Source organism: Borostomias antarcticus, assembly GCF_949987555.1.
Source record: "Borostomias antarcticus genome assembly, chromosome: 7".
NCBI classification, from domain to species: domain Eukaryota; kingdom Metazoa; phylum Chordata; class Actinopteri; order Stomiiformes; family Stomiidae; genus Borostomias; species Borostomias antarcticus.
In genome coordinates this window covers 16014786-16041063 of record NC_140240.1, presented here as the reverse complement: position 1 = coordinate 16041063, position 26278 = coordinate 16014786, and the positions used below count along the sequence as shown (strand labels likewise).

At 42.7% G+C, this 26278-nt stretch overlaps 1 protein-coding gene across 1 annotated transcript in view; it reads left to right on the top strand.

Moving 5' to 3' along the window:
• Positions 1 to 2966: 2966 nt before the first annotated feature.
• tpcn3 (two pore segment channel 3) overlaps positions 2967 to 26278 on the top strand; it is a 361079-nt gene continuing 337767 nt past the window's right edge. Inside the window, exon 1 of the mRNA XM_084441175.1 lies at positions 2967 to 3313. Coding sequence (XP_084297301.1) covers positions 3197 to 3313 — 117 coding nt within the window. The 5' untranslated portion in view covers positions 2967 to 3196. The remainder of the gene's footprint in view (positions 3314 to 26278) is intronic.

Here is a 26278-nt window from a genome sequence, read left to right as displayed (position 1 = left end):
ACTCGTCGCCATGCCTACAGTTTTTAACCTACACGGACAATTATACATAGAAATGTTCAGCAAGTTCTCAGGCTTCCTACGGTGTCAATAGCTAAGCTGTAGCTTTTATACTTTTTGAGAGAGAGCTGTCTGAAGCCGGCATGCCTTTCCATTGAGGTGAATGAGAGGATGCTCAGTGTCAGTTGAGATTTGAATTTGGGGACACGCGCAGCCTCTCTGTACAGGCACCCTTTTATGACTACTGTGGTAGCATTCATATTCCTTCCTTCCTTCCTTCCTTCCTTCCTTCCTTCCTTCCTTCCTTCCTTCCTTCCTTCCTTCCTTCCTTCCTTCCTTCCATCCATCCATCCTTCCTTCTTTCCTTCCTTCCTTCCTTACTTCCTTATATTCAAAGAAATATTTAGAATGACACTCTTTTTCAAGCTGCAAACTCATATTAATATACTTTCTCCTCTTTCAGCTATTGAACTCAATAAAACTATGAGTTATGATGAGTGGTCTTATCTATTTTTGAGTGTAGTACTAGCAGTACTTATAACAAACACGTACTGCTTTTCACTGCTACTGCTTCTAACCTCAACTTCCATACAACACCTCCACAGCTACTGCTCGGCCCTGTAGTGGGCTATAGACACATGGTCTTCACCGGTGCGGGTGGGTAGGTGGCCCGGAGAGGGGTACACTGTCCTCGACTAGCTCTGACCTGAGGGGGCGGAGTCTCACCACCATGCCACTGTCCACGCCACAGACCCCACAACTCAGCCCCTGAGTGGGCTAGAGACACATGGTCTTCACCGGTGCGGGCGGGTAGGTGGTCTGGAGAGGGGTACACTGTCCTCGACCAGCTCTGACCTGAGGGGGCGGAGTCTCACCACCATGCCACTGTCCACGCCACAGACCCCACAACTCAGCCCCTGAGTGGGCTAGAGATGCACGGTCTTCGCCGGTGGGTGCATGGAGATTGCCTGGTCCATAGTAGTTCTAGCAGTAGCTGTTACATACAGCTGCAGCAGCTAGCCCACCTCACATTTTCTCCAGGAAATGTACTTTCTAGTTATTATTATTATTATTATTATTTTTTTGGGGGGGGGGGGCATGACATTTTAAAGCACAAAATGTTGAAATTATTGCAAAATTATTGACCCCCCTGTGCAATCTGCCACGCGCCTACAGCAGACCCAATCCATCAATTCAAGAACTATAATAAAGGTATAACATAAGAATTGCAGAATTGATAATTGCTCTACCACCGTTTTGGTCATACAATGGATGTGGGTGGCACCTTGAAAAATCTTTCAAAAACATGTTTAACTAAATTTCAAAGACGAGAAGCGTTTTGATCTGAACCATTGTATATGATCATAAGTAACCTTAAAACAGGGCTAAACATGTTTTTTTACCTTTACTACTCCTTTAATGGCTTGTAGCCACAGGCGACTCCAGTTCTGAAAAGGCCGGTTTCCTCTTGAAACGAATAGTTTGCCACTAGAGCGCCGATTTGTACACCCGTAGACGTAAACAGCCAGACATCTTGATGGTATATAAAATACTAGTCTTTGCACTAAAATACGTCTCGCTCTGAATTCGTCTGTCTCCCCCTGCTTCTGTTTCAAGAATGCGTGCGCATACTTGTGCTGACGAAGGCTGTAAAAGGGTCTAAACAAATATGACCCATGCTCGTTTATTTATGGGCGATGGCTCTACCACATGAATTCAATAACTGATATAGCACCACCAGGTCAATAGAATCGATGCATTTGACTCATGGACCTGGTAGCATCCCTAGTTCATTATTTTGTTGCCAAAATGGGCACACTGTCTATAACATAATCTGTGCAAAGTCATCATCCTGTTTCGACATTGCGCACGCATCGCTATGATGACACCGGTCAATAGATGCATTTGATTGATCTGGACCTGGTGGCATCCATAGTTCATTCTTTTGTTGCCAAAATGCGCACACTTAATTGTTTACCAACAGTAAAAGGGTCTATATATAATGGGTAATTAGTGAGACACATATTGTTCAAAACAGGAGTATTTCAAATGTTAAATTACTGCACATAAATTCAATAATTGACAAACAACCAACAGGTAACGCATTTTTATAACACCCAGTGACAAAAACTGCCCACAACACCAGTTTTGAACCCACAAGTCTTGTGGATCTCAAACTCGCAGTCTCAGCATGGCAGACTAGCTCCTTAACCACTAGGCCACCATTGCTCTTAAAAAACCAATGGTATCATGTCTTTTGTTTTGATGTTCTGGGTACCGAAAGAGCTGCAGGTCAACAACGCCAGGACACAACAGCCAGGACATACTTACAACCGGACATTGGCTCTTCTAGGTGCGCTGGCTTACAGCCAACGCACAAAAATATGTGCACAAGCAAATAAAATAATCACCATACACTCTCACATTTATTTATAGTTATTTGGAGTTAATTATAATTGTATAGAGCCTATAAGATAAACATTATGTTAATAAATAACCATAAATGACAAAGAAAGTCAGGGATGTGAACTGTAACAAACCACTTTTGAAGGCTAGCAGCTAGCTATGCGGATGAATGTGGAATGTAGGCTAGTTGAAATAGGCTATATCGATTGGCTATATAGAAACCAAGCCCTAAGTGATGACACCTAGATATGTTAACGATGGCGACTATAGGGAAGAGCGGAGTTTGGCAAATTGAGATGTTTTGGTAGAGGATGCCTGTAATCTATTATTTTTCAGGGTTAACTATGAAAATGTGTGAAAATGTCAGATGGTCAGTCAACATAGGCTAGCCATCTACAGACCGCAGCCTGTTCGCGATGAACTTTCCACATTTTGCCAAGTCAGGTCATAAAAGTTTCCTTCCAGCGTTCCTCTGCTATTTCCGCTGGATTTCTGTCACATGACGGGGTCAAAAATCATAGCATAAGCACACAGCTCTTCACAATCATCTAGATCACATGAACATGAGTCGATCTGTTCCATACAAGACATATGTGCTTAACAAAGAAATGTTTGTAATTCATCAAGCGGTATGTAACGGACGCATCTGACTCGTAGCGAAAACGCAGGAGCTGGAAGTTGGAGACGAGACGACTCCCTATTTTAGCACGGGATATCCTGCAAACCGGAGGGAAGAGTTGAGCTAGGAAAAATAGGCTACATCTCCAAAATAAGTTTTTTTTTGTCAAAAACAATGTCTCAGCCAGCAAACGAGGCCCGTCCGACTGCAGAAGAAGCTTTTGAGAACGGCAAGGGTCTGTCTTTGTCTAACGGGAGAAGCTTTGAAAACGCCGAGGGGAAAACTAAAGATGTGAGTGATCGATTTCTGTCAATTGGTAAAGTCATCACTCCGCTGCAAGTTGTCTACGTTTAAAAATTCATTTTACCATCTTTGTCTAGCTTACTTCAAGTAGCCTACGTGATACAGCTGTTTCTTCTTAAAGTAAAAACTTGTTTGGTAGGCTATTTGTTTGTCGTAGGCTAGTCTATAGGTAGGCTATGCTATATGTGCTTACTAACACAATCTGGTTGCGGGGACGTCGTAGCAACGTGCTCTATCCGCTCTACGTGACGAATTTACGTTTGATAGCGGTTGGATACCTTTGCATGAGGAGTTTAGGGGCTTATAGCTACTAGGCTAATGGTTTAAATGTAATTTACAAATGCACTGCCATTCATTCCACCAAATGTGACAGTCAGTCTTGCACTGGCTCAAAGTTGCATGTTGAAAAAGTAGGATAGGCTATCTGAACAATTTAGCTTCATTCCTCCTACTTCATGCACTAACTGTCGGATCTTATAGAAAGGTGTGTGCCTTTCCAAATCATGCCAATCAATTGCATTCACCACAGCTGGACTCCAGGCGAGTTCTAGAAACATCTCAAGAATGATCAATGGCAACAGGATGTAGCCTACGCAATTTTGATTGTCGTATGGGTCTGAATACCTAGCTGCAAATGCAAATTTAAAGACATGTTTTTGCTTTGCCATTATGGGGTATTGGGTAGATTGATGAGAAAAAATGAATCTAATCCATTTTACAATAAGGCTGTAGCGTTATTCTAAAAACGTAACACAATGTGGAGAAAGAGAAGGGGTCTGAATGCTCTGTATAACTATCAATGATGCAATGCATGTACATTCATTTTAAACCATTAGTAAACCCTCTTTGAAGTGGTACCCAGATGGCTATATGTAGGATGCACAGTTAGCCTGGTTGATACAGAATGTCATCATTAGGGGCCGGGCAGCCTCAGCTGTCGGTCCCTCTTGTATTTCGAAATCTTCTTCTTCTTCTTCTTCTCCTCCTCCTCCTCCTAGGAAGTCGGACTTCCCATGTATGAAAAATCACCAAAATTGCACATAAAGTCTAGTCCTATGCCAGAAGTCCTCAACTGGCATAGGGAGGCATTAGTCCTAAATCAGCTGTACATGCTATCACTTTGCAACTACCACCAAAATATAGGCCAAAGTGGGCATAAACTTGCATTTGCTTTGAGTTGGCAGGAATTATTAAGTCCACTCTGTTTTTCTCAAAAACTGTCAAACCGATCAAACCCTACTCCTCCCACATTTTTTGGTCAATTGACACCCAAATTGCTACACTACTTCAGACTGTCCTACACAATCTTAATAGTGCATTAAAATGTTTTACTGTAAACAGTACTGCATGCAGCTACTGCAAATACTGTCTCAATAAATCTCCAATGTTCATGAAAAAAGACAATTTTCGTGACATGGTAGATGTTGTGTGAAAATTCTCAGAATTTTATCTCAAACTGAATTTCTGACAGTTTTATGAAGTATGTCCTCATTTTGTCCCCTCAAACTACTGCTGTTCATACAGGGAAAAATACATCCCACAATCAAATAGTGCAACAGCAATGTCTCCACCAATCAGAGACGTTGTTGACAACCCCGCCCCAATAGCAGAGTACAACTGGCTAAATTGACGCTGATTGAGAGGACATCTGTGCCACTGATTGTTTGATTAGTTTCCACCTGTCTTTTTAGTCTGTATACAGTAGCTCCCCTTTTGTAGGGTGTTAGGGACCAATTTTAAACATACCTTCTGCTGGTACAATTGATACATAGTGTTCCAGAACAGACTCTCAGAAGCACATATCACTTTGTTTTATGAAGATTGGACATACCATTGTGAGATATAGCCCATTTTGTGACCCGAGGCAGGGTCATAAAGCTCGCGCCCCTTACTGCATAAGTCAATGGAACACCTGTGTTCTAGAATGGCACCAAATGGACCTTTTTTCCCTCTACGCTTTACATACTTTCCTTCATAGCTTTGGATAGGTTAGTCACATTGTAATGAAATGTTCAGGGATGATAGAGACTACTATGTTTGACATTTCAAAAAACATTTTCTGAAAATATTATGCTAATTAATCAAATAATATGCAAATATATGTTAATTTATGCAGAAATCATGTTTAAAGACCATTTTAAGAGATCCATTCACTTTAATCATTTAAAATAAAGTGTTAACTTGTTACAAGTAACATTGTTCCCTTTGTTCTGAAGTTATATGTCATTAATTCATAAATTGTGATTTTAAATATTATGAAAATGATTTGTATAATAGGCGAAGTACTGTGCACTATGCTTAGTTATGATATGCCCATTTTTCATGTAAATATTACTACAATATAAGATCAATATAAGATCAAAAAGGATGAATTTGGCAACCTCATGATCCCAATCCTAAAGGTTTAACATGAATAGGCTGTACTAGACAATTCAAATACTATGACTAAACCACTCTAAAATGACAAAAATGAGATTTTAGACATTGTAAAATTAAAATAGTTTACTGTTTATAATAATACTGATTACAAACTCATAAGTATGTACATATGAATAAAATGTTGTTTTGATTTTGTATGCTTTAAAAGGAAATAAATAGGCTCTAAACCTAATTCGAGAGAGAGAGAGACAGAGAGAAAGAGAGAGAGAGAAAGAATGTTACAAATGCGCTCAACTTCAATTTTCAATGGTAAGGTCTCCAATTTGTAGGTCTTGTAACAGAGGGAATTCCCATTCATCCCCAACATCATACTTTATTTTATACAGGATGTTCAGAGGGTTTGCTCTTCTTTTTGTGATCTGGAGCACAGTGGCAGCGTACCACACTGGGGCTGAATCCTTTTCTTTTTCCTCTGTGTCGATCGGCCGCAGTGGCCACGGAGTGATGGGGCAACCAGTCGCCCCGAGGTAGCAGAGCGTAGCGGTCGGGAGGGGGTGTAGGGTTTGACCATGGCCTGGAGGTAAGAGGGGGCTGTTCCTTTCATTGCCCTGTAGGTTAGTGCCAGAGTTTTAAACTGGATGCGAGCTGCTACAGGGAGCCAGTGTAGGGAACGGAGAAGGGAAGTTGTGTGGGAGAACTTGCGGTGGTTGAACACCAGGCGAGCAGCAGCTTTCTGGACAAGTTCCAGAGGTTTAATGGCTGACGCCGGGGCCCCAGCAAGGAGGGAGTTGCAGTAGTCCAGGAGGGAGATGACCAGGGCCTGGATGAGTACCTGCGCCGTTTCATTAGTGAGGAAAGGGCAAATCCTCCTGATGTTGTAAAGCATGAATCTGCAGGAGCGTGTGACGGATGTGACATGTGCGGAAAATGACAGTTGGTCATCCAGGGTCACACCCAGATTCCTCGCAGTCCGAGTCGGGGTCACCACTGTGTCTTCAATGGTGATGGCCAGGTCTCTGTCAAGTGGCTAGCCTTGAACCCAGACTGGTGGGGATCTAGGAGGTCGTTCTGGTGGAGGTACAAAGACAGTTGGTTAAAGATAGCACGTTCAAGTGTTTTGGATAGAAAGGATAGAAGGGAAACCGGTCTGTAGTTTTTGACATCAGAGGGGTCGAGAGATGGTTTCTTTAGGAGATGGGTGACTGTGCTGTTTATATATCCTGAGTTGAGTAGGCCACTCTCTCAGGGCACTCAACATTGGAAACTCCCAGAACAGAAGGGTGTCTTTCCCTCTCTCTCACTCTGTAATCTATTTCGTTTCTGGTTGTAAGGAAGAAGAATCAGATCCGTCGATGCCAGTTTCAATACTTTTATTGAATCTCTGGCATCAAAAATCACACTGAAGTTGTGATGAGTTCACTTGCCAATGGTCTAGGATGAACTGAACTAACACAGAGATCACTCTCTTGGTTATACGAAAAGAGGTGTTACCCAAAATTGTCCTGTTCTTTGTTACCTTGTCTAAAGTTAGACAGTTTAATAGTTCAGTTAAACAGATCTGCATTTGAAATTCACTATAATATAACTTGTGATTATACTGGTCAAAATATACTACAACTCCCTAGCAGAAACGCTCATCTCTCCCTCACTCGCAGTGCAGAAGTGCATCTCTCTCCCTCCCTCCTCCTCTAACTCGCAGATCAGAAGCTTCGTAGCTAATTTATCAGTGATATGATATATGATATCTGCAATCTAACAGCTTTGTATTACAGTGATTTTGTTAGCTAAACATTAGACCGAAGCCAACTAACGTTAGAAACTGCCGCAAGCTGCTGACTGCCCCTTCGGTCCACAGCTCGCTGCCGCTAGTTTTCCTCACATCACCATGAAAAAACCCGCATCGCATCACGGATTGGGATCAGCCACTTACAACCTATATATCAAAATTTAGCTTAGACCTTGTAGTTTCTAACTAGCTATGTTGTGAATACAAATTAGAAAAAAAAGCTGTCATAACACGTAAGTGAAACAGTTCTTACCTCGTATTTCTGTCAAATTCCGCGATCTTCTTTGTCAACACACTTGTTGAGGTCGGGGTGAGTCTTAGCAAGCGTAAATCACTTGAATCCAGTCCAGTTTTTGTTACTGTGGTTTGCGAAGGAAGGATAATGATCCACACCAGGTTTTGCGGCCAGCGCTAAAAAGTGAAATCCCGCGGAACCGGACCTTCTATGGGCCTGTCGCTGTAAATATTGATCTCATAACGTATATTTATTAAAAAGTACATTGACAAAACAATACAAACGAAGAGAAAACACATATGGGTATGTTTTAATCTTGAAATATAACAATTATATTGTCATTTATTTGTCATATATTTAGCACAAAGGGACATCTGTTAGTTGTATTTTGTAGCATTCTGCCTAGCGTCCACCTTAAGTCACGTGACCTAACGCCCTACCTTTTGTTTGTATGTTCATAGTATGCTGTAGCTGTGTGTTGTCCTGTGTCAACAAGTCTGTACGCTTGTAAGCTTTGTATTTTGTTCTCCACTTGTGGAGAGCAAAATACAAGTGTGTACCTTGGTTTTATTGTTTAGTCTTTGGTTTTGGTTTTCGCCCCTCGTGGTAGCATTAGCTAGCTAGCTAGCATCCTAGCATTATAGCATTAGAATACGAGCTAGCTAATTCAGCCAATCAGAGGCTTACCATCCTCTTTCAATCAAACACTAATTTCACCTGACACACTTGTCAATTAACTTTTCATTTGGCTAATCATCTTTATCATAGGAGAAGGAAGGGTGTTTGAAACGGACACAAACCTGATTTCAAACCAGTATCACGGCTAATAGATGAGTAGAGGCACTTGTGTGAAACGGCTCAGTTTCATGTTTTAGCCATGTTTAGCTACTCTTCTTATAGCTACTGTTCGCATTAGCTAGCTAGCGTTTAACGTTAGCTAGCTAGTCTCCTAGCCTTAGCTAGCATCGTATCATTAGCTAGCATTAGAATACGAGATAGCTAACTATTCACAGTGCACACAAGCACCATCCACTTCAACACAGGGTTTAGATGTGGACACAGGGATCAGGCTAATTTACGAAACTGGACCCAGGACTGGAGCTACTTGGACGGAGCTTAGTGGGTGCACTCCGCATATAGCTCACATGCTCGGAGGCGTGCGGGCGCACAGGGGAATTGCTCGCTGCCTGAGCGCCTCCATGCATGCGTGGTACAGTATGTAGACCAACGTGTGTATTAAGCATGGCTAAAACATGAAACTGATCCCTTTCACACAAGTGCCTCTACTCGTCTATTACACATTTAGCTGTGATACTGGGTTGCGTACTTTAACGGACTAGTAAAGGGAAAATGCATGTTTAGCCCTGTTTTAAGGTTACTTATGATCATATACAATGGTTCAGATCAAAACGTTGACAAAACTAGCACTTTTGAGAAAGTCTAATAATTGCTCTACCACCGTTTTGGTCATACAATAGATGTGGGTGGGCATCTTGAAAAGTCTTTCAAAATCATTTAAACTCTCGATTTCAAAGACAAGAAACTCACAGAGGTGTTAGTTGGCGTTCTGACATATAATTCGCCATAAAGTAAGATTCTAGTTCATCTGGAAAGGCTTTTTTAAATATTTAGCATAGAACTATTTAGTCGCAGCACATACATGTGTAAACTAACACAAACTAGGTAGCCTAGCAACATAAACAATAACAATAGCTACCGTAAGTAGTTCCGCTTCCTGAATCCCCTCTGCGGATTGATCTACACATCTACAGTACAATGGTCGCGTCAATACAAGTCAATGGATTTCATAAAATGATCAATAAAACCCTACAGGATTCTTACTTGCAAATTTGATGTCAGAACACCAACGGACACTAATTACCCCCTCGGTGAGCTTCTTGTCTTTGAAATCGAGAGTTTAACATGTTTTTGAAAGATTTTTCAAGGTTCCCATCCACATCCATTGTATGACCAAAACAGTGGTAGAGCAATTATCAGACTTTCTCAAAAGTGCTAGTTTTGTCAACGTTTTGATCTGAACCATTGTATATGATCATAAGTAACCTTAAGGGGAGACACGGTAGGTGAAAACATCGTTTTTCAACGCCCTGGTCAAATTTGAGATTTTGTGCTAGTTTGCTTCCATAACATGTCTTCTTTCATACTAGTGGAAATAAAACATCAAAAATACGCATTTAGATGTTTATTTTACTTCATTTAGTCTGTTTGCGTCTGGAGATTCTTCCTAAAATCACCAAAAGTTAGCCTTTTTTCGGACCGTCTCGCAGCGTTTCTTTCGTCTGGATCCGGTCATCCGGGGTATCATTAGAAAGCTCTGGCTCTCTAGCACAATGTTATTGCAACCAAACCTGTTAGTTTCATTTGTATTAGCAACCAATCGTGGAAATAAAAAGGCGGGTTTGATGCTAACCGTGAAATCTCATTGGCTGTTGTTGATTTCTGAGAACGGATTGGTTCAGCGTGTCATATGACACGTTTCCACTTCCTTATATCTAATCCAAACAATGCTGTCTGTAAAGCGTTCTAAACGTAATAAGCAACAACGACAACAGTGTTTGCCCGCAAGGTTGAACAGAAAACAAGAGAAACTAAATGGAAAGGTTTACATTTATGAGATATAAATTGCCTATTCGCGCAAGTTGTCATTAGCCCGTGCTAGCATGTCCAGTGAGCAGCAGGGAGATGAGGCTAGCGTTAGCATGTCCAGTGAGCAGCAGAGAGATGCGGCGCGTTTGAATGAGCTGATAACTGGGTTGATTTGTCCTAATTGTGCAGGGACTGGTCTTAAAATTAACATAGATCCTCAGAATAGTGGGTTTTGTAGTACTTTGCTCTTAGAGTGCAGTCTTTGTGAGAAATGGCTATCGCAAAAGTGTCTACACATCGACTCGGCTTCATGATACAACTAGGAATGATGTTGCATTTGATGTCAATGTGAGGATGGTCCTCTTAGTGCACGAGTTAGGGTTGGGGTATGCAGCTCTCCAAAAGATTAGTAAAGTGTTAGGGATCCCAGGGCTTCATCTGAAAACGTATCAGAAACATGACAAGAGGGTGACAGGTAGGCTATTGAAACGTGTTCCCTCTCTCTCTCTCTCTCTCTCTCTCTCTCTCTCTAGCCAATATAAGAAGCCTATACTATGCACAGTAGTCTCCCTCTCTCTACCTGTGGCATTTCTACATGCTTCCATAAACTGACCAAATAAACTGTTTTAATTTCAGTTGCTGAAATAGAGAGAGGTCTGGAGTCCTTGCACAGAAGCAGAGAGCAGATTAGGCAGGCATATATGCAGATGTGGACCCAGAGGTAGTTAAGCTGACTGCCAATAAATGCAAAATGTTACAAAATTATTACAGTTATTGAGAATTATTACAATAATTATCAATAACCAGCGTTCAGTGGACAACATGAAGGCGGCGATATGGGGTAGTCTGCTTCACTGATGACAACCCCATGCGCACCAGGAACATATTGTGGTTTTAGGACAGTTTTGTGGACTGCAGCTGAGTGGGTTCTACAGACCAGCTGCTTAGAACAGTTTTGTGAACTCCAGCTGAGTGGGTTCTACAAACTAGCTGCCTAGAACAGTTAAGTGGATAGCTAGTGTGGTGCCATCTGAGGAGTGACTCTGTAGACCTATGACGGCGTAGCTTGATGTCTCCTATGGTGATGCTTTTGACGATGGTTATATCACTTGTTTGTTTGGCAATCTATATTTAGCTTCTATTGGTGTTTACCCTGCATTGTTTACCACATCTTGTCCTGTGTATTTATGAATCAGCTTACTCTTCATGTTCATTCATTCATTCATTCATGTTTTCTCCATGTAAAACGCTTAAAAAAACACAAAAAGCTAGATAATCTGTTTTCTCATGCATGTCCTCGTCAAATGTGTCTATCTTTGTCCATGATCTGTTTAACAAAATAATACAAGCTTTCTAAAAGGGAATGTTTTCTTCCCTACTAACATTGTCTCGTCTCTAGTCTCGTCTTACTAACACCCCACTCGTGGGCTGTACCTTGACGTGGTGAGTGGGCTTCCAACTAAACAGGTCTTGCTTCTCTATACAAAATGTCTACTCCTGGACTATTTTGAATCCACAACATGCTGTGTTATTCAGTTTTCAGTTTCTATGTGTTTTCAGATGTTGTGTAATGTTGTTACTAATGATGTGATTGGATATTGTGTTTGTAAATATTGGTTTACAATGCAAATGTATGTTTTTTTACAATACAAATTTTCAAAGCCCGTTTTCTCAAAATGAGTTATTTCTCATCTTAGGGACATCAAAACCACCACTTGAGTAGCACCTACATACACCTAACTCTTCAGTTTTGTTCCAATCCATATTCTGAAGGGTTTGGCCAAGGGGGATTTTTTAAATTTCATTCATAGCCTGATTTATATAACAGTTTATCCCTAAAACATGGCGAAAATTTGTCTTTTTATGACTGTTGACAGTATTTTATGATTTCTGAAGCGAAGAAAAGATATATCAAAAATCCCCCTTGAACAAAGTTTTGAACAAAATGAAACAAGCATTTTGAATCTGGCTTGAACCAGTTTAAAAAATCGATGTCCCGAAATTATGCAAATTAGTGTCTATATAGCCTAATTTGCATATTTATCCATAAGATTTCAGAAAACTTATAATACAAAAAAGATGCTCCTGAATGTACCTAACAAACTGGGGGAGTTTGATGGTGATACCTATTAAGGATTTATTTTTCCCTATTCACCTGGGGTGTCTCCCCTTAAAACAGGGCTAAACATGCATTTTCCCTTTACTTCTCCTTTAACTAGCTAACTTACTGCAAACAAGAGCAAGAGTGAGAGCAAGTGATCTATTTAGCTATCCAGTCAGACCTTTGGCTAATGATGAGATTAAACAAAACAATCAAACAAACAATTCCAGAACAAATTACCTTCATACCTTAACGAAAGATGTTCAGAACTACTTTACACGTTTACGTCTTTGTTTCAAAACTTCTCCTATGAGAAAGATTATTAGCCAAATGAAAAGTTGATTGACAACTGTTTCAGGTTAAATTAGTTTTTGACAGAGCATTGTAAGCCTCTGATTGGCAAAATTAAACAATGATTGACAGTTGCCACTGCCATTGCCCGCTCTCTCAAAGTTTTCGGTCTGCAGAGACACAAACTTGTCCCTACGTCCTATTACTTTGCAACCACCACTAAAATGTAGGCCCAATTCAGCAGAAACTTCCTTATGCTTTGAGCTGGGAGTAGAGACGGGAATTGGCAGGGACCTCCCTGGAATTGGGTGCCGATTCGATTTATATTGCGATTTTTGTGGCAATTGCGATTCTGTAATATTGCGATTCGATATGACGATTTATTGCAATTTTTTTTTTTTACCTGCCGAGTTATGTAAGCCGAATTTCTTCCAGATGTGCAATTTGAATTGTGGAGGTGCAGCATGGATCTTCTCATTATCGTCTGACATGTTTGCTGCTTCTTCTGACTAGTGTTGACACAATACCAAAATTATAAATTTGATACGATACCTGCTAAAAGTATCTCGATAGGCTACTGATACTGAAACGATACCATGGCAAAAACCTAAAACATCAGGAAAAGTAGGCTAATGGAATAATACAATGTCAGGTGTAGCCTACTGGTCTGTTTGTTGTCTGCAGAGGCGGAGCAAGAATGTCAACTAAACTAAATAAATTACATCTCTACTTTGTAAAATAATAAGCTTGGGATGCTACAATTATAAGCTGGAAGTGTCTGCTCTGCTCCACTAGTCTGACACTCAGATTGAATTGCCATTCAGATTCAGGGGCGGGAGCCAGGCTACTGATCCTCTCCTTCACTCTGTCCGCTCGCAGAGTGGGTCGCAGCCTCGCAGCACAAAGCAACGGTGTTCACGTTACGGCATGACGACATCCAGAGTTTACAGATTGACTCATTGATGTTATGACTTTCCCCAGCTATTAGCATTGGGTTTAAATCCGAAATATAACCGAATAGGCGCTTTTGCTTTTGGAAATCCTCCGCCACTGTCTAGAGTAACCATCAGCCCTTTCACTTTCCTCTTTTGTAAAATAGTTTGCACTTTTTTTCTTTTAGATTTGTGTTTGCCCCAGACATTTGCAGAAATAAGTGAATGGTCTGAAAGAAGTTTGGTGAGCTGGACAGACGGTTGGCTCAGCTTAGAGAGTCACTATTAACACAATCAGGTTGCAGCAATGTTGCAGCAACGTGCAATTTAGACTTTTGTATGGTCCACTCAACGTCAAGTTAAACATGCATGCAACGCAAACGCGGTATCTGCACACAAGTTGCTGCAACGTGCCCACAACATTTCCGTGATGATTTCGATGTATATTTCGCACGTTTTGTCGCCGTTGTGGCAACGTGGACAGGAAGTAACGTTGTAGTCGTACCTGGCTGCAATGTTGTATACACATCTATATATTACTTTGTTACGTTGCTGCAACGTGGTCTACACTTCCATTGGCTACATTTATAATTTGCATTACAAAACAAATCAGCTCTTTGCACAAGCTCCACTACTTCCTGAAACTCTACAGGCATATTTCTTTACCGTCCTATACTATTGGATAGCAATTGCGATGAATCCGGTGTGCAGCACACCTGATCAATCACTTCCATCCACTAGTATAGGACAAGAAAGAAATATGCCTGTAGAGTGTCAGGAAGTAGTGGAGCTTGTGCAAAGAGCCTATTAATGCCATAGTCAATGCAGCAAGCAAAATTATGGTACAAAAGTTATGACATAACACCATTAACAGTTAAGAACAATTTATTATATTAAAAAAGTACAATTTCACACTATGGCTATCCAGCCAAAAAGTACACACAATGTCTGGCCTGCAACACAATAAACAAGTTCTAAAAACAAAAAGGATTTAAAAAAACATCCTGTTAAAAAAAGAAGTTATTTACAAAAAAGTTATTTACAAAATAATGACAGGCTGTGCTCAGATAGGCTGGGGGGGGGGGGGGGTGGAGCTGTGCTCAGATGGGCTGCGGGTGGGCGTCAGATGGGCTGGGGGGCAGCTAGGAAGGGAAGTCTTCCTCATCAGAATGCTGGGCTGTGCTCAGATGGACGGGCTGTGCTCAGACGGACTTCTGCAGATACCTAAAGACATAATGAAATGGCTGTAAATACACAACGCACATACATGCACAAAAAAGTGGTACAGAATCATTGGAACCATGCCGTGTCACTGGGTAGGAGAAACCCAAAAAAAAGACATCACTTACCCTTCTGCATTTAGCAGGGGCATGTTTTAATGTCTCCTGCAGCTGGGCGGCCACCTCCGCCATCGTAGCCTTTGGCATCGAGATGATAACTGCACCTTAAGTTATCAAGAAAGGTAATGGTTTCAATTCACATCGGTCATGGAACAAAGACGATGTATTAAAAAATATTAAAAATATGAACCATTTCTTACGTGTTAGAACATTGAAGAGCGCGTCATACTCTTCAGTGGCTTCTTCCCCTTCTTCCCGTGCACACTGTAGGCGCTTCACACCGCATGTGTGGCAACAGCTGACAGTTCCCGCCGGACTGTGTCAGCCAAGTCTCTGCCACCAATGGCACCTAGGTATTGTGTCTGCAAAACAAAGACAGTCATTTACTGTACCCTTCCCTGCAAAAATAAGACAAAGTTCTGCCCTGCAGACACTCACCATCTTCCTCTGATGTTCCCGGTCCTTCAACCTGGCCTCAAAGACCTGCAGCTCCTCCTCCGTTTGGGCAGGATCCAGTGCATCCAGCACTTCTCCCTGGGCACCTCCGGACTCCCCAGGCCGCATGCTCTGGGCCAGTTCCCTCACACTCTGCGCAAGCTCACAGAGTTGCTCCCGCAAGTCCGAGAACTGCTGATGTACAGACCTCTGGAAATCTAGATAAACACAGATGTGGCTATAAGTACATTGACATAAAACTAAATGAAACTCAAAATATATCCCTGCATGCAACATGAAGTAGTTCCATACCAGCATCTGCAGAGCAGCATCGATTGGGTAGAGGGCTACATGGAGTCAATGGTGCTGGAGCCGTTTTCTTGGGCGACGGAATCACAGACCTAACTGAAAACCAAAAGGGATAAAAGGAAAGGTATTAGTAGGAAACTTTATGGTGTTGGCTGCATGCTTTGGCTTCTGGCATTTGAAGGAAAATAAATTAAGACATTAACAGGTAGACATCACAACACCACAGCAATACATGACACTCTTACCTGGTCTGGCTGGGGTGCTATACATGAGGCCTGGGCTCATTTGGTTTTCGCTCACAGGGGATGAGCTCGGAAAATCTTCAAGATGAGTAAAATGGTATTCAATCTAAAAAAGCCAATCACAGAGCTAACTGAACCTAAAGGGATTAGCAGTAAAGGGATTAGCAGGAAACTTTATGGTGTTGGCTTTGGCTTCTGGCATTTGGAGGGAAACTAAATTAAGACATGAAACAGGTAGACACCACAACACCACAGCAGTACATGCCACTCTTACCTGGTCTGGGTGGGGTGCTATACCTGGGGTCTGGGCCCCGCTCGCTCACATGGGACGAGCTTGGAAAATCTGCAAGATGAGTAAAATGGTATTCAAAATAAATTAAAAATAGTCCAACTATCAGTGTGCAGCAGGCATAGACATTTCATTCATTTCATTTCAACACAAACATGCATACCTGGATTGTACAGCACACGTGGATTGTACTGGACAGCCGGCAGAGGCCTTTCAACTCCAGCACCTGGCATACTGTCTTTGGCCTGCATTGTGGGGACCAATGGCTGCCCGGGGCTTGGAATATCTAGTGGAATATCAGTAAATTAGCTCAGATTACGCAATTTCAAAAGTACTACTCTTTTGGGACTGTTGAATGCACTTTAGCACTTTACCTTCGTCACTGGAGTGATAGCGTGTGTTGCGCCGTCTCTTTATAACGTCTTGGCACTCATCCATTGACGATTGCTGCTCGAAGACCTTTTCCATGAGCCTGGCACCTTCGTAATGATCTGTGTGCATAAATTACCATAATCAATACATTTCAGCCATCCTTTTTCCTCGGAATAATGAGTCATGATTTTTTTCCCATCAGTATTTTTTAACAGCTTAAAATGCAAACAGTACCAGTTGTGGACTTTGGGAAAACCCGGACTCTGTGGAGCGCCCAGCCAGGGTTTGGTTCCACACAGCTCTTTATCCGTTGGCTGACTTTGGCCAGGAACACATCTGCAACTGTGAGTGAAACCATGTTAGTACCCGCTTCCCTGTACTATTGAAAAGTAGCACACCAATCAGAAACATTGGTCACACAAACATGTTCTTACCCCATCCTTTTTGGAGAGCCAGGATACTGGGACAACCAACACAGTGTCCTCCCCCAGAAACTCCACACTGCAATACAGTCTGCCCAATAAACAAAAAATATTAAGGTTATAAACACATAAGGACCCTATGGGAAAGTAGGCAGAGGGGAAGAAGCGACTAAAACTGAACAATTCAACAAGTCACTAGGGCTGCGAGCAGCAGTGAGCGGGCCCTCGCACCCCATGCGTGTCGGGGTGTGGCGCCGTTAAAGGGTGTGCTATTTCGGTGTGCAGTACTGAGAGAAAGTTTCTGTCGCCAGTAGGTGGCGCTCTAAGCGTGACTCAATACCGAAGCATAGATGTGTTCAAGTTGGTACCTTGATAAAGCGTGAGAAATGTTGAGTAATTTGGATAACGTATGTAGGAGTTGAGGACTTCCTGTTTCACCAGTAGGTGGCGCTGTAGGTATGACGCAATACTGACTTACAGAAGGGTTCAAGATGCGACCTTCATCAAGCATGAGCAATTTGGAGTAAATCGGATAACATATGTAGGAGTTATCAGTACTTCCTGTTTCACCAGTAGGTGGCGCTGTAAGTGTGACTAAATACCGACGCATAGATGTGTTCAGAAGGTGACCTTCACGAGCGTCAGCAATTTGGTGCAAATCGGATGATGTATGCAGGAGTTATGAGGACTCCCTGTTTCACCAATAGGTGGCGCTATAAGTATGACACAATACTGACACATAGATGTGTTCAGGACAGAACCGTCATGAAGGGTGAGATATATCGGACAAATCCGATAATGTATGAAGGAGTTATGGGGACTTCCTGTTTCACCAATAGGTGGCGCTATAAGTATGATGCAATACTGACACATAGATGTGTTCAGGACAGAACCGTCATGAAGCGTGAGATATATCGGACAAATTGGATAATGTATGTAGGAGTTATGAGGACTTCCTGTTTCACCAATAGGTGGCGCAATAAGTATGATGCAATACTGACACAAAGATGTGTTAAGGACAGAACCGTCATGAAGCGTGAGATATATCGGACAAATCGGATAATGTATGGAGGAGTTATGAGGACGTACTGTTTCACCAATAGGTGGCGCTATAAGTATGACGCAATACTGACACATAGATGTGTTCAGGACAGAACTGTCATGAAGCGTGAGACACATCGGACAAATCGGATAATGTATGGAGGAGTTATGAGGACGTACTGTTTCACCAATAGGTGGCGCTATAAGTATGACGCAATACTGACACATAGATGTGTTCAGGACAGAACTGTCATGAAGCGTGAGACATATCGGACAAATCGGATAATGTATGGAGGAGTTATGAGGACTTCCTGTTTCACCAATAGGTGGCGCTATAAGTATGACGCAATACTGACACATAGATGTGTTCAGGACAGAACCGTCATGAAGCGTGAGATATATGGGACAAATCGGATAATGTATGGAGGAGTTATGAGGACTTCCTGTTTCACCAATAGGTGGCGCTATAAGTATGACGCAATACTGACACATAGATGTGTTCAGGACAGAACCGTCATGAAGCGTGAGATATATCGGACAAATTGGATAATGTATGGAGGAGTTATGAGGACTTCGTGTTTTTTGGCGAAATGTCAAACTTTGGCGGGGCGCCACGGCAAGGGTGTGTGGTGAAAACTCAATTTTTTTGATAACTTTTGATCACAAGGGTCTTAAGATGACGCTGACCGAATATGAAGTTGATCGGATGAAATCTGTAGGAGGAGTTCGTTGAAGTACGAGGCATGGAAATGGTAAAAACAAGGACAAAATGGCACATTAAAAGCAAAATGGCGGACTTCCTGTTGCATGTTGGGTATAGATCCAAGAGACATTTTAGTGTGTCTCGATGAACTACATATGCCCACCGAATTTCGTTCGCCTACATCAAACTGAAAGGTGGGGCTCGCCATTTTAAATTTCCCAGGGGGCGCTCTTGAGCTGTTTTGCCACGCCCATTTCCGTCACCCATGAATTATCAAATTTTTCACCGGGACTGACGTATCTGCAAAGTTTCATCCGTTTTCATCGATGTTTAGGCCGCCAAAAGGGCATTTGTTTTGGAAGAAGAAGGAGAAGGGAGAATAATAACTAGTGCTGCGAGCAGCAGTGAGCGGGCCCTCGCACCCCACGCGTGTCGGGGTGCTGCGCCGTTAAAGGCTGTGCTATTTCGGTGTGCAGTACTGAGAGAAACTTCCTGTCACCAGTAGGTGGCGCTCTAGGCGTGACTCAATACCGAAGCATAGATGTGTTCAGGACGGTACCTTGATGAAGCGTGAGAAATGTTGAGTAAATCGGATAACGTATGTAGGAGTTATGAGGACTTCCTGTTTCACCAATAGGTGGCGCTATACGTATGACGCAATACTGACACATAGATGTGTTCAGGACAGAACCGTCATGAAGCGTGAGACATATCGGACAAATCGGATAATGTATGGAGGAGTTATGAGGACGTACTGTTTCACCAATAGGTGGCGCTATAAGTATGACGCAATACTGACACATAGATGTGTTCAGGACAGAACCGTCATGAAGCGTGAGACATATCGGACAAATCGGATAATGTATGGAGGAGTTATGAGGACTTCCTGTTTCACCAATAGGTGGCGCTATAAGTATGACGCAATACTGACACATAGATGTGTTCAGGACAGAACCGTCATGAAGCGTAAGACATATCGGACAAATCGGATAATGTATGGAGGAGTTATGAGGACGTACTGTTTCACCAATAGGTGGCGCTATAAGTATGACGCAATACTGACACATAGATGTGTTCAGGACAGAACCGTCATGAAGCGTGAGACATATCGGACAAATCGGATAATGTATGGAGGAGTTATGAGGACGTACTGTTTCACCAATAGGTGGCGCTATAAGTATGACGCAATACTGACACATAGATGTGTTCAGGACAGAACCGTCATGAAGCGTGAGACATATCGGACAAATCGGATAATGTATGGAGGAGTTATGAGGACGTACTGTTTCACCAATAGGTGGCGCTATAAGTATGACGCAATACTGACACATAGATGTGTTCAGGACAGAACCGTCATGAAGCGTGAGACATATCGGACAAATCGGATAATGTATGGAGGAGTTATGAGGATGTACTGTTTCACCAATAGGTGGCGCTATAAGTATGACGCAATACTGACACATAGATGTGTTCAGGACAGAACCGTCATGAAGCGTGAGACATATCGGACAAATCGGATAATGTATGGAGGAGTTATGAGGACATACTGTTTCACCAATAGGTGGCGCTATAAGTATGACGCAATACTGACACATAGATGTGTTCAGGACAGAACCGTCATGAAGCGTGAGACATATCGGACAAATCGGATAATGTATGGAGGAGTTATGAGGACGTACTGTTTGACCAATATGTGGCGCTATAAGTATGACGCAATACTGACACATAGATGTGTTCAGGACAGAACCGTCATGAAGCGTGAGACATATCGGACAAATCGGATAATGTATGGAGGAGTTATGAGGACGTACTGTTTCACCAATAGGTGGCGCTATAAGTATGACGCAATACTGACACATAGATGTGTTCAGGACAGAACCGTCATGAAGCGTGAGACATATCGGACAAATCGGATAATGTATGGAGGAGTTATGAGGACGTACTGTTTCACCAATAGGTGGCGCTATAAGTATGACGCAATACTGACACATAGATGTGTTCAGGACAGAACCGTCATGAAGCGTGAGACATATCGGACAAATCGGATAATGTATGGAGGAGTTATGAGGACGTACTGTTTCACCAATAGGTGGCGCTATAAGTATGACGCAATACTGACACATAGATGTGTTCAGGACAGAACCGTCATGAAGCGTGAGACATATCGGACAAATCGGATAATGTATGGAGGAGTTATGAGGACGTACTGTTTCACCAATAGGTGGCGCTATAAGTATGACGCAATACTGACACATTGATGTGTTCAGGACAGAACCGTCATGAAGCGTGAGACATATCGGACAAATCGGATCATGTATGGAGGAGTTATGAGGACATACTGTTTCACCAATAGGTGGCGCTATAAGTATGACGCAATACTGACACATAGATGTGTTCAGGACAGAACCGTCATGAAGCGTGAGACATATCGGACAAATCGGATAATGTATGGAGGAGTTATGAGGACGTACTGTTTGACCAATAGGTGGCGCTATAAGTATGACGCAATACTGACACATAGATGTGTTCAGGACAGAACCGTCATGAAGCGTGAGACATATCGGACAAATCGGATAATGTATGGAGGAGTTATGAGGACGTACTGTTTCACCAATAGGTGGCGCTATAAGTATGACGCAATACTGACACATAGATGTGTTCAGGACAGAACCGTCATGAAGCGTGAGACATATCGGACAAATCGGATAATGTATGGAGGAGTTATGAGGACGTACTGTTTCACCAATAGGTGGCGCTATAAGTATGACGCAATACTGACACATAGATGTGTTCAGGACAGAACCGTCATGAAGCGTGAGACATATCGGACAAATCGGATAATGTATGGAGGAGTTATGAGGACGTACTGTTTCACCAATAGGTGGCGCTATAAGTATGACGCAATACTGACACATAGATGTGTTCAGGACAGAACCGTCATGAAGCGTGAGACATATCGGACAAATCGGATAATGTATGGAGGAGTTATGAGGACGTACTGTTTCACCAATAGGTGGCGCTATAAGTATGACGCAATACTGACACATTGATGTGTTCAGGACAGAACCGTCATGAAGCGTGAGACATATCGGACAAATCGGATCATGTATGGAGGAGTTATGAGGACGTACTGTTTCACCAATAGGTGGCGCTATATGTATGATGCAATACTGACACATAGATGTGTTCAGGACAGAACCGTCATGAAGCGTGAGATATATCGGACAATTTGGATAATGTATGGAGGAGTTATGAGGACTTCGTGTTTTATGGCGAAATGTCAAACTTTGGCGGGGCGCCACGGCAAGGGTGTTTGGTGAAAACTCAATTTTTTTGATAACTTTTGATCACAAAGGTCTTACGATGAAGCTGACCCGATATGAAGTTGATCGGATGAAATCTGTAGGAGGAGTTCGTCGAAGTACGAGGCATGGAAATGGTCAAAACACGGACAAAATGGCACATTAAGAGCAAAATGGCGGACTTCCTGTTGCATGTTGGGTATAGCTCCAAGAGACATTTTAGTGTGGCTCGATGAAATACATATGCCCACCGAATTTCGTTCGCCTACATCAAACTGAAAGGTGGGGCTCGCCATTTAAAACTTTCCAGGGGGCGCTCTTGAGCCGTTTTGCCACGCCCATTTCCGTCACCAATGAAATATCCGATTTTCACCAGGACTGATGTATCTGCAAAGTTTCATCCGTTTTCATCGATGTTTAGGCCGCCAAAAAGGCATTTGTTTGGGGAGAAGAAGGAGGAGAAGAAGGAGAAGGAGAAGGAGAATAATAATCCTTCGAGTTTCAATAGGGCCTCGCACCGCCAGTGCTCGGGCCCTAACTAGTGCTGCGAGCAGCAGTGAGCGGGCCCTCGCACCCCACGCGGGTCGGGGTGTGGCGCCGTTAAAGGGTGTGCTATTTCGGTGTCCAGTACTGACAGAAACTTCCTGTCACCAGTAGGTGGCGCTCTAAGCGTGACTCAATACCGACGCATAGATGTGTTCAGGACAGTACCTTGATGAAGCGTGAGAAATGTTGTGTAAATCAGACAAAGTATGTAGGAGTTATGAGGACTTCCTGTAAGCAGTAGGTGGCGCTGTAGGTATGACGCAATACTGACCTACAAATGTGTTCAAGATGCGACCTTCATCAAGCATGAGCAATTTGGAGTAAATCGGATAATGTATGTAGGAGTTATGAGTACTTCCTGTTTCACCAGTAGGTGGCGCTGTAAGTGTAACTCAATACCGACGCATAGATGTGTTCAGAAGGTGACCTTCATGAAGCGTCAGCAATTTGGTGCAAATCGGATGATGTATGCAGGAGTTATGAGGACTTCCTGTTTCACCAATAGGTGGCGCTATAAGTATGACGCAATACTGACACATAGATGTGTTCAGGACAGAACCGTCATGAAGCGTGAGATATATCGGACAAATCGGATAATGTATGGAGGAGTTATGAGGACTTCCTGTTTTACCAATAGGTGGCGCTATAAGTATGACGCAATACTGACACAGATGTGTTCAGGACAGAACCGTCATGAAGCGTGAGATAAATCGGACAAATCGGATAATGTATGGAGGAGTTATGAGATCTTCCTGTTTCACCAATAGGTGGCGCTATAAGTATGACGCAATACTGACACATAGATGTGTTCAGGACAGAACCGTCATGAAGCGTTAGATATATCGGACAAATTGGATAATGTATGGAGGAGTTATGAGGACTTCCTGTTTTACCAATAGGTGGCGCAATAAGTATGATGCAATACTGACACAAAGATGTGTTCAGGACAGAACCGTCATGAAGCGTGAGATATATCGGACAAATTGGATAATGTATGGAGGAGTTATGAGGACTTCCTGTTTCACCAATAGGTGGCGCTATAAGTATGACGCAATACTGACACATAGATGTGTTCAGGACAGAACCGTCATGAAGCGTGAGATATATCGGACAAATTGGATAATGTATGGAGGAGTTATGAGGACTTCCTGTTTCACCAATAGGTGGCGCTATAAGTATGACGCAATACTGACACATAGATGTGTTCAGGACAGAACCGTCATGAAGCGTGAGATATATCGGACAAATTGGATAATGTATGGAGGAGTTATGAGGACTTCGTGTTTTATGGCGAAATGTCAAACTTTGGCAGGGCGCCACGGCAAGGGTGTTTGGTGAAAACTCAATTTTTTTGATAACTTTTGATCACAAAGGTCTTAAGATGAAGCTGACCCGATATGAAGTTGATCGGATGAAATCTGTAGGAGGAGTTTGTCGAAGTACGAGGCATGGAAATGGTCAAAACAAGGACAAAATGGCACATTAAGAGCAAAATGGCGGACTTCCTGTTGCATGTTGGGTATAGCTCCAAGAGACATTTAAGTGTGGCTCGATGAAATACATATGCCCTCCGAATTTCGTAAGCCTACATCAAACTGAAAGGTGGGGCTCGCCATTTTAAACTTTCCAGGGGGCGCTCTTGAGCCGTTTTGCCACGCCCATTTCAATCACCCATGAATTATCAAATTTTTCACCGGGACTGACGTATCTGCAAAGTTTCATCCGTTTTCATCGATGTTCAGGCCGCCTAAAAGGCATTTGTTTGGAGTAAAGAAGGAGAAGGAGAAGGAGAAGAAGGAGAAGAATAATAATCCTTCGAGTTTCAATAGGGCCTCGCACCGCCAGTGCTCGGGCCCTAATAATAATAATCCTTCGAGTTTCAATAGGGCCTCGCACCGCCAGTGCTCGGGCCCTAATAATCCTTCGAAATACAATAGGGCCTCGCACCGCCAGTGCTCGGGCCCTAACTAGTGCTGCGAGCAGCAGTGAGCGGGCCCTCGCACCCCACGCGTGTCGGGGTGCTGCGCCGTTAAAGGCTGTGCTATTTCGGTGTGCAGTATTGAGAGAAACTTCCTGTCATGAGTAGGTGGTGCTCTAGGTGTGACTCAATACCGAAGCATAGTTGTGTTCAGAACGGTACCTTGATGAAGCGTGAGAAATGTTGAGTAAATCGGATAACGTATGTAGGAGTTATGAGGACTTCCTGTTTCACCAGTAGGTGGCGCTGTAAGTGTGACTCAATACCGACACATAGATGGGTTCAGAAGGCCACCTTCATGAAGCGTCAGCAATTTGGTGCAAATCGGATGATGTATGCAGGAGTTATGAGGACTTCTTGTTTCACAAATAGGTGGCGCTATACGTATGACGCAATACTGACACATAGATGTGTTCAGGACAGAACCGTCATGAAGCGTGAGCTATATCGGATAAATTGGATAATGTATGGAGGAGTTATGAGGACTTCCTGTTTCACCAATAGGTGGCGCTATAAGTATGACGCAATACTGAAACATAGATGTGTTCAGGACAGAACCGTCATGAAGCGTGAGATATATCGGACAAATTGGATAATGTATGAAGGAGTTATGAGGACTTCCTGTTTCACCAATAGGTGGCGCTATAAGTATGACGCAATACTGACACATAGATGTGTTCAGGACAGAACCGTCATGAAGCGTGAGATATATCGGACAAATTGGATAATGTATGTAGGAGTTATGAGGACTTCCTGTTTCACCAATAGGTGGCGCTATAAGTATGACGCAATACTGACACAAAGATGTGTTCAGGACAGAACCGTCATGAAGCGTGAGATATATCGGACAAATTGGATAATGTATGTAGGAGTTATGAGGACTTCCTGTTTCACCAATAGGTGGCGCTATAAGTTTGACGCAATACTGACACATAGATGTGTTCAGGACAGAACCTTCATGAAGCGTGAGATATATCGGACGAATTGGATGATGTATGTAGGAGTTATGAGGACTTCCTGTTTCACCAATAGGTGGCGCTATAAGTATGACGCAATACTGACACATAGATGTGTTCAGGACAGAACCGTCATGAAGCGTGAGATATATCGGACAAATTGGATAATGTATGTAGGAGTTATGAGGACTTCCTGTTTCACCAATAGGTGGCGCTATAAGTATGACGCAATACTGACACAAAGATGTGTTCAGGACAGAACCGTCATGAAGCGTGAGATATATCGGACAAATTGGATAATGTATGTAGGAGTTATGAGGACTTCCTGTTTCACCAATAGGTGGAGCTATAAGTATGACGCAATACTGACACATAGATGTGTTCAGGACAGAACCTTCATGAAGCGTGAGATATATCGGACGAATTGGATAATGTATGTAGGAGTTTTGAGGACTTACTGTTTCACCAATAGGTGGCGCTATAAGTATGACGCAATACTGACACAAAGATGTGTTCAGGACAGAACCGTCATGAAGCGTGAGATATATCGGACAAATTGGATAATGTATGTAGGAGTTATGAGGACTTCCTGTTTCACCAATAGGTGGCGCTATAAGAATGACGCAATACTGACACATAGATGTGTTCAGGACAGAACCTTCATGAAGCGTGAGATATATCGGACGA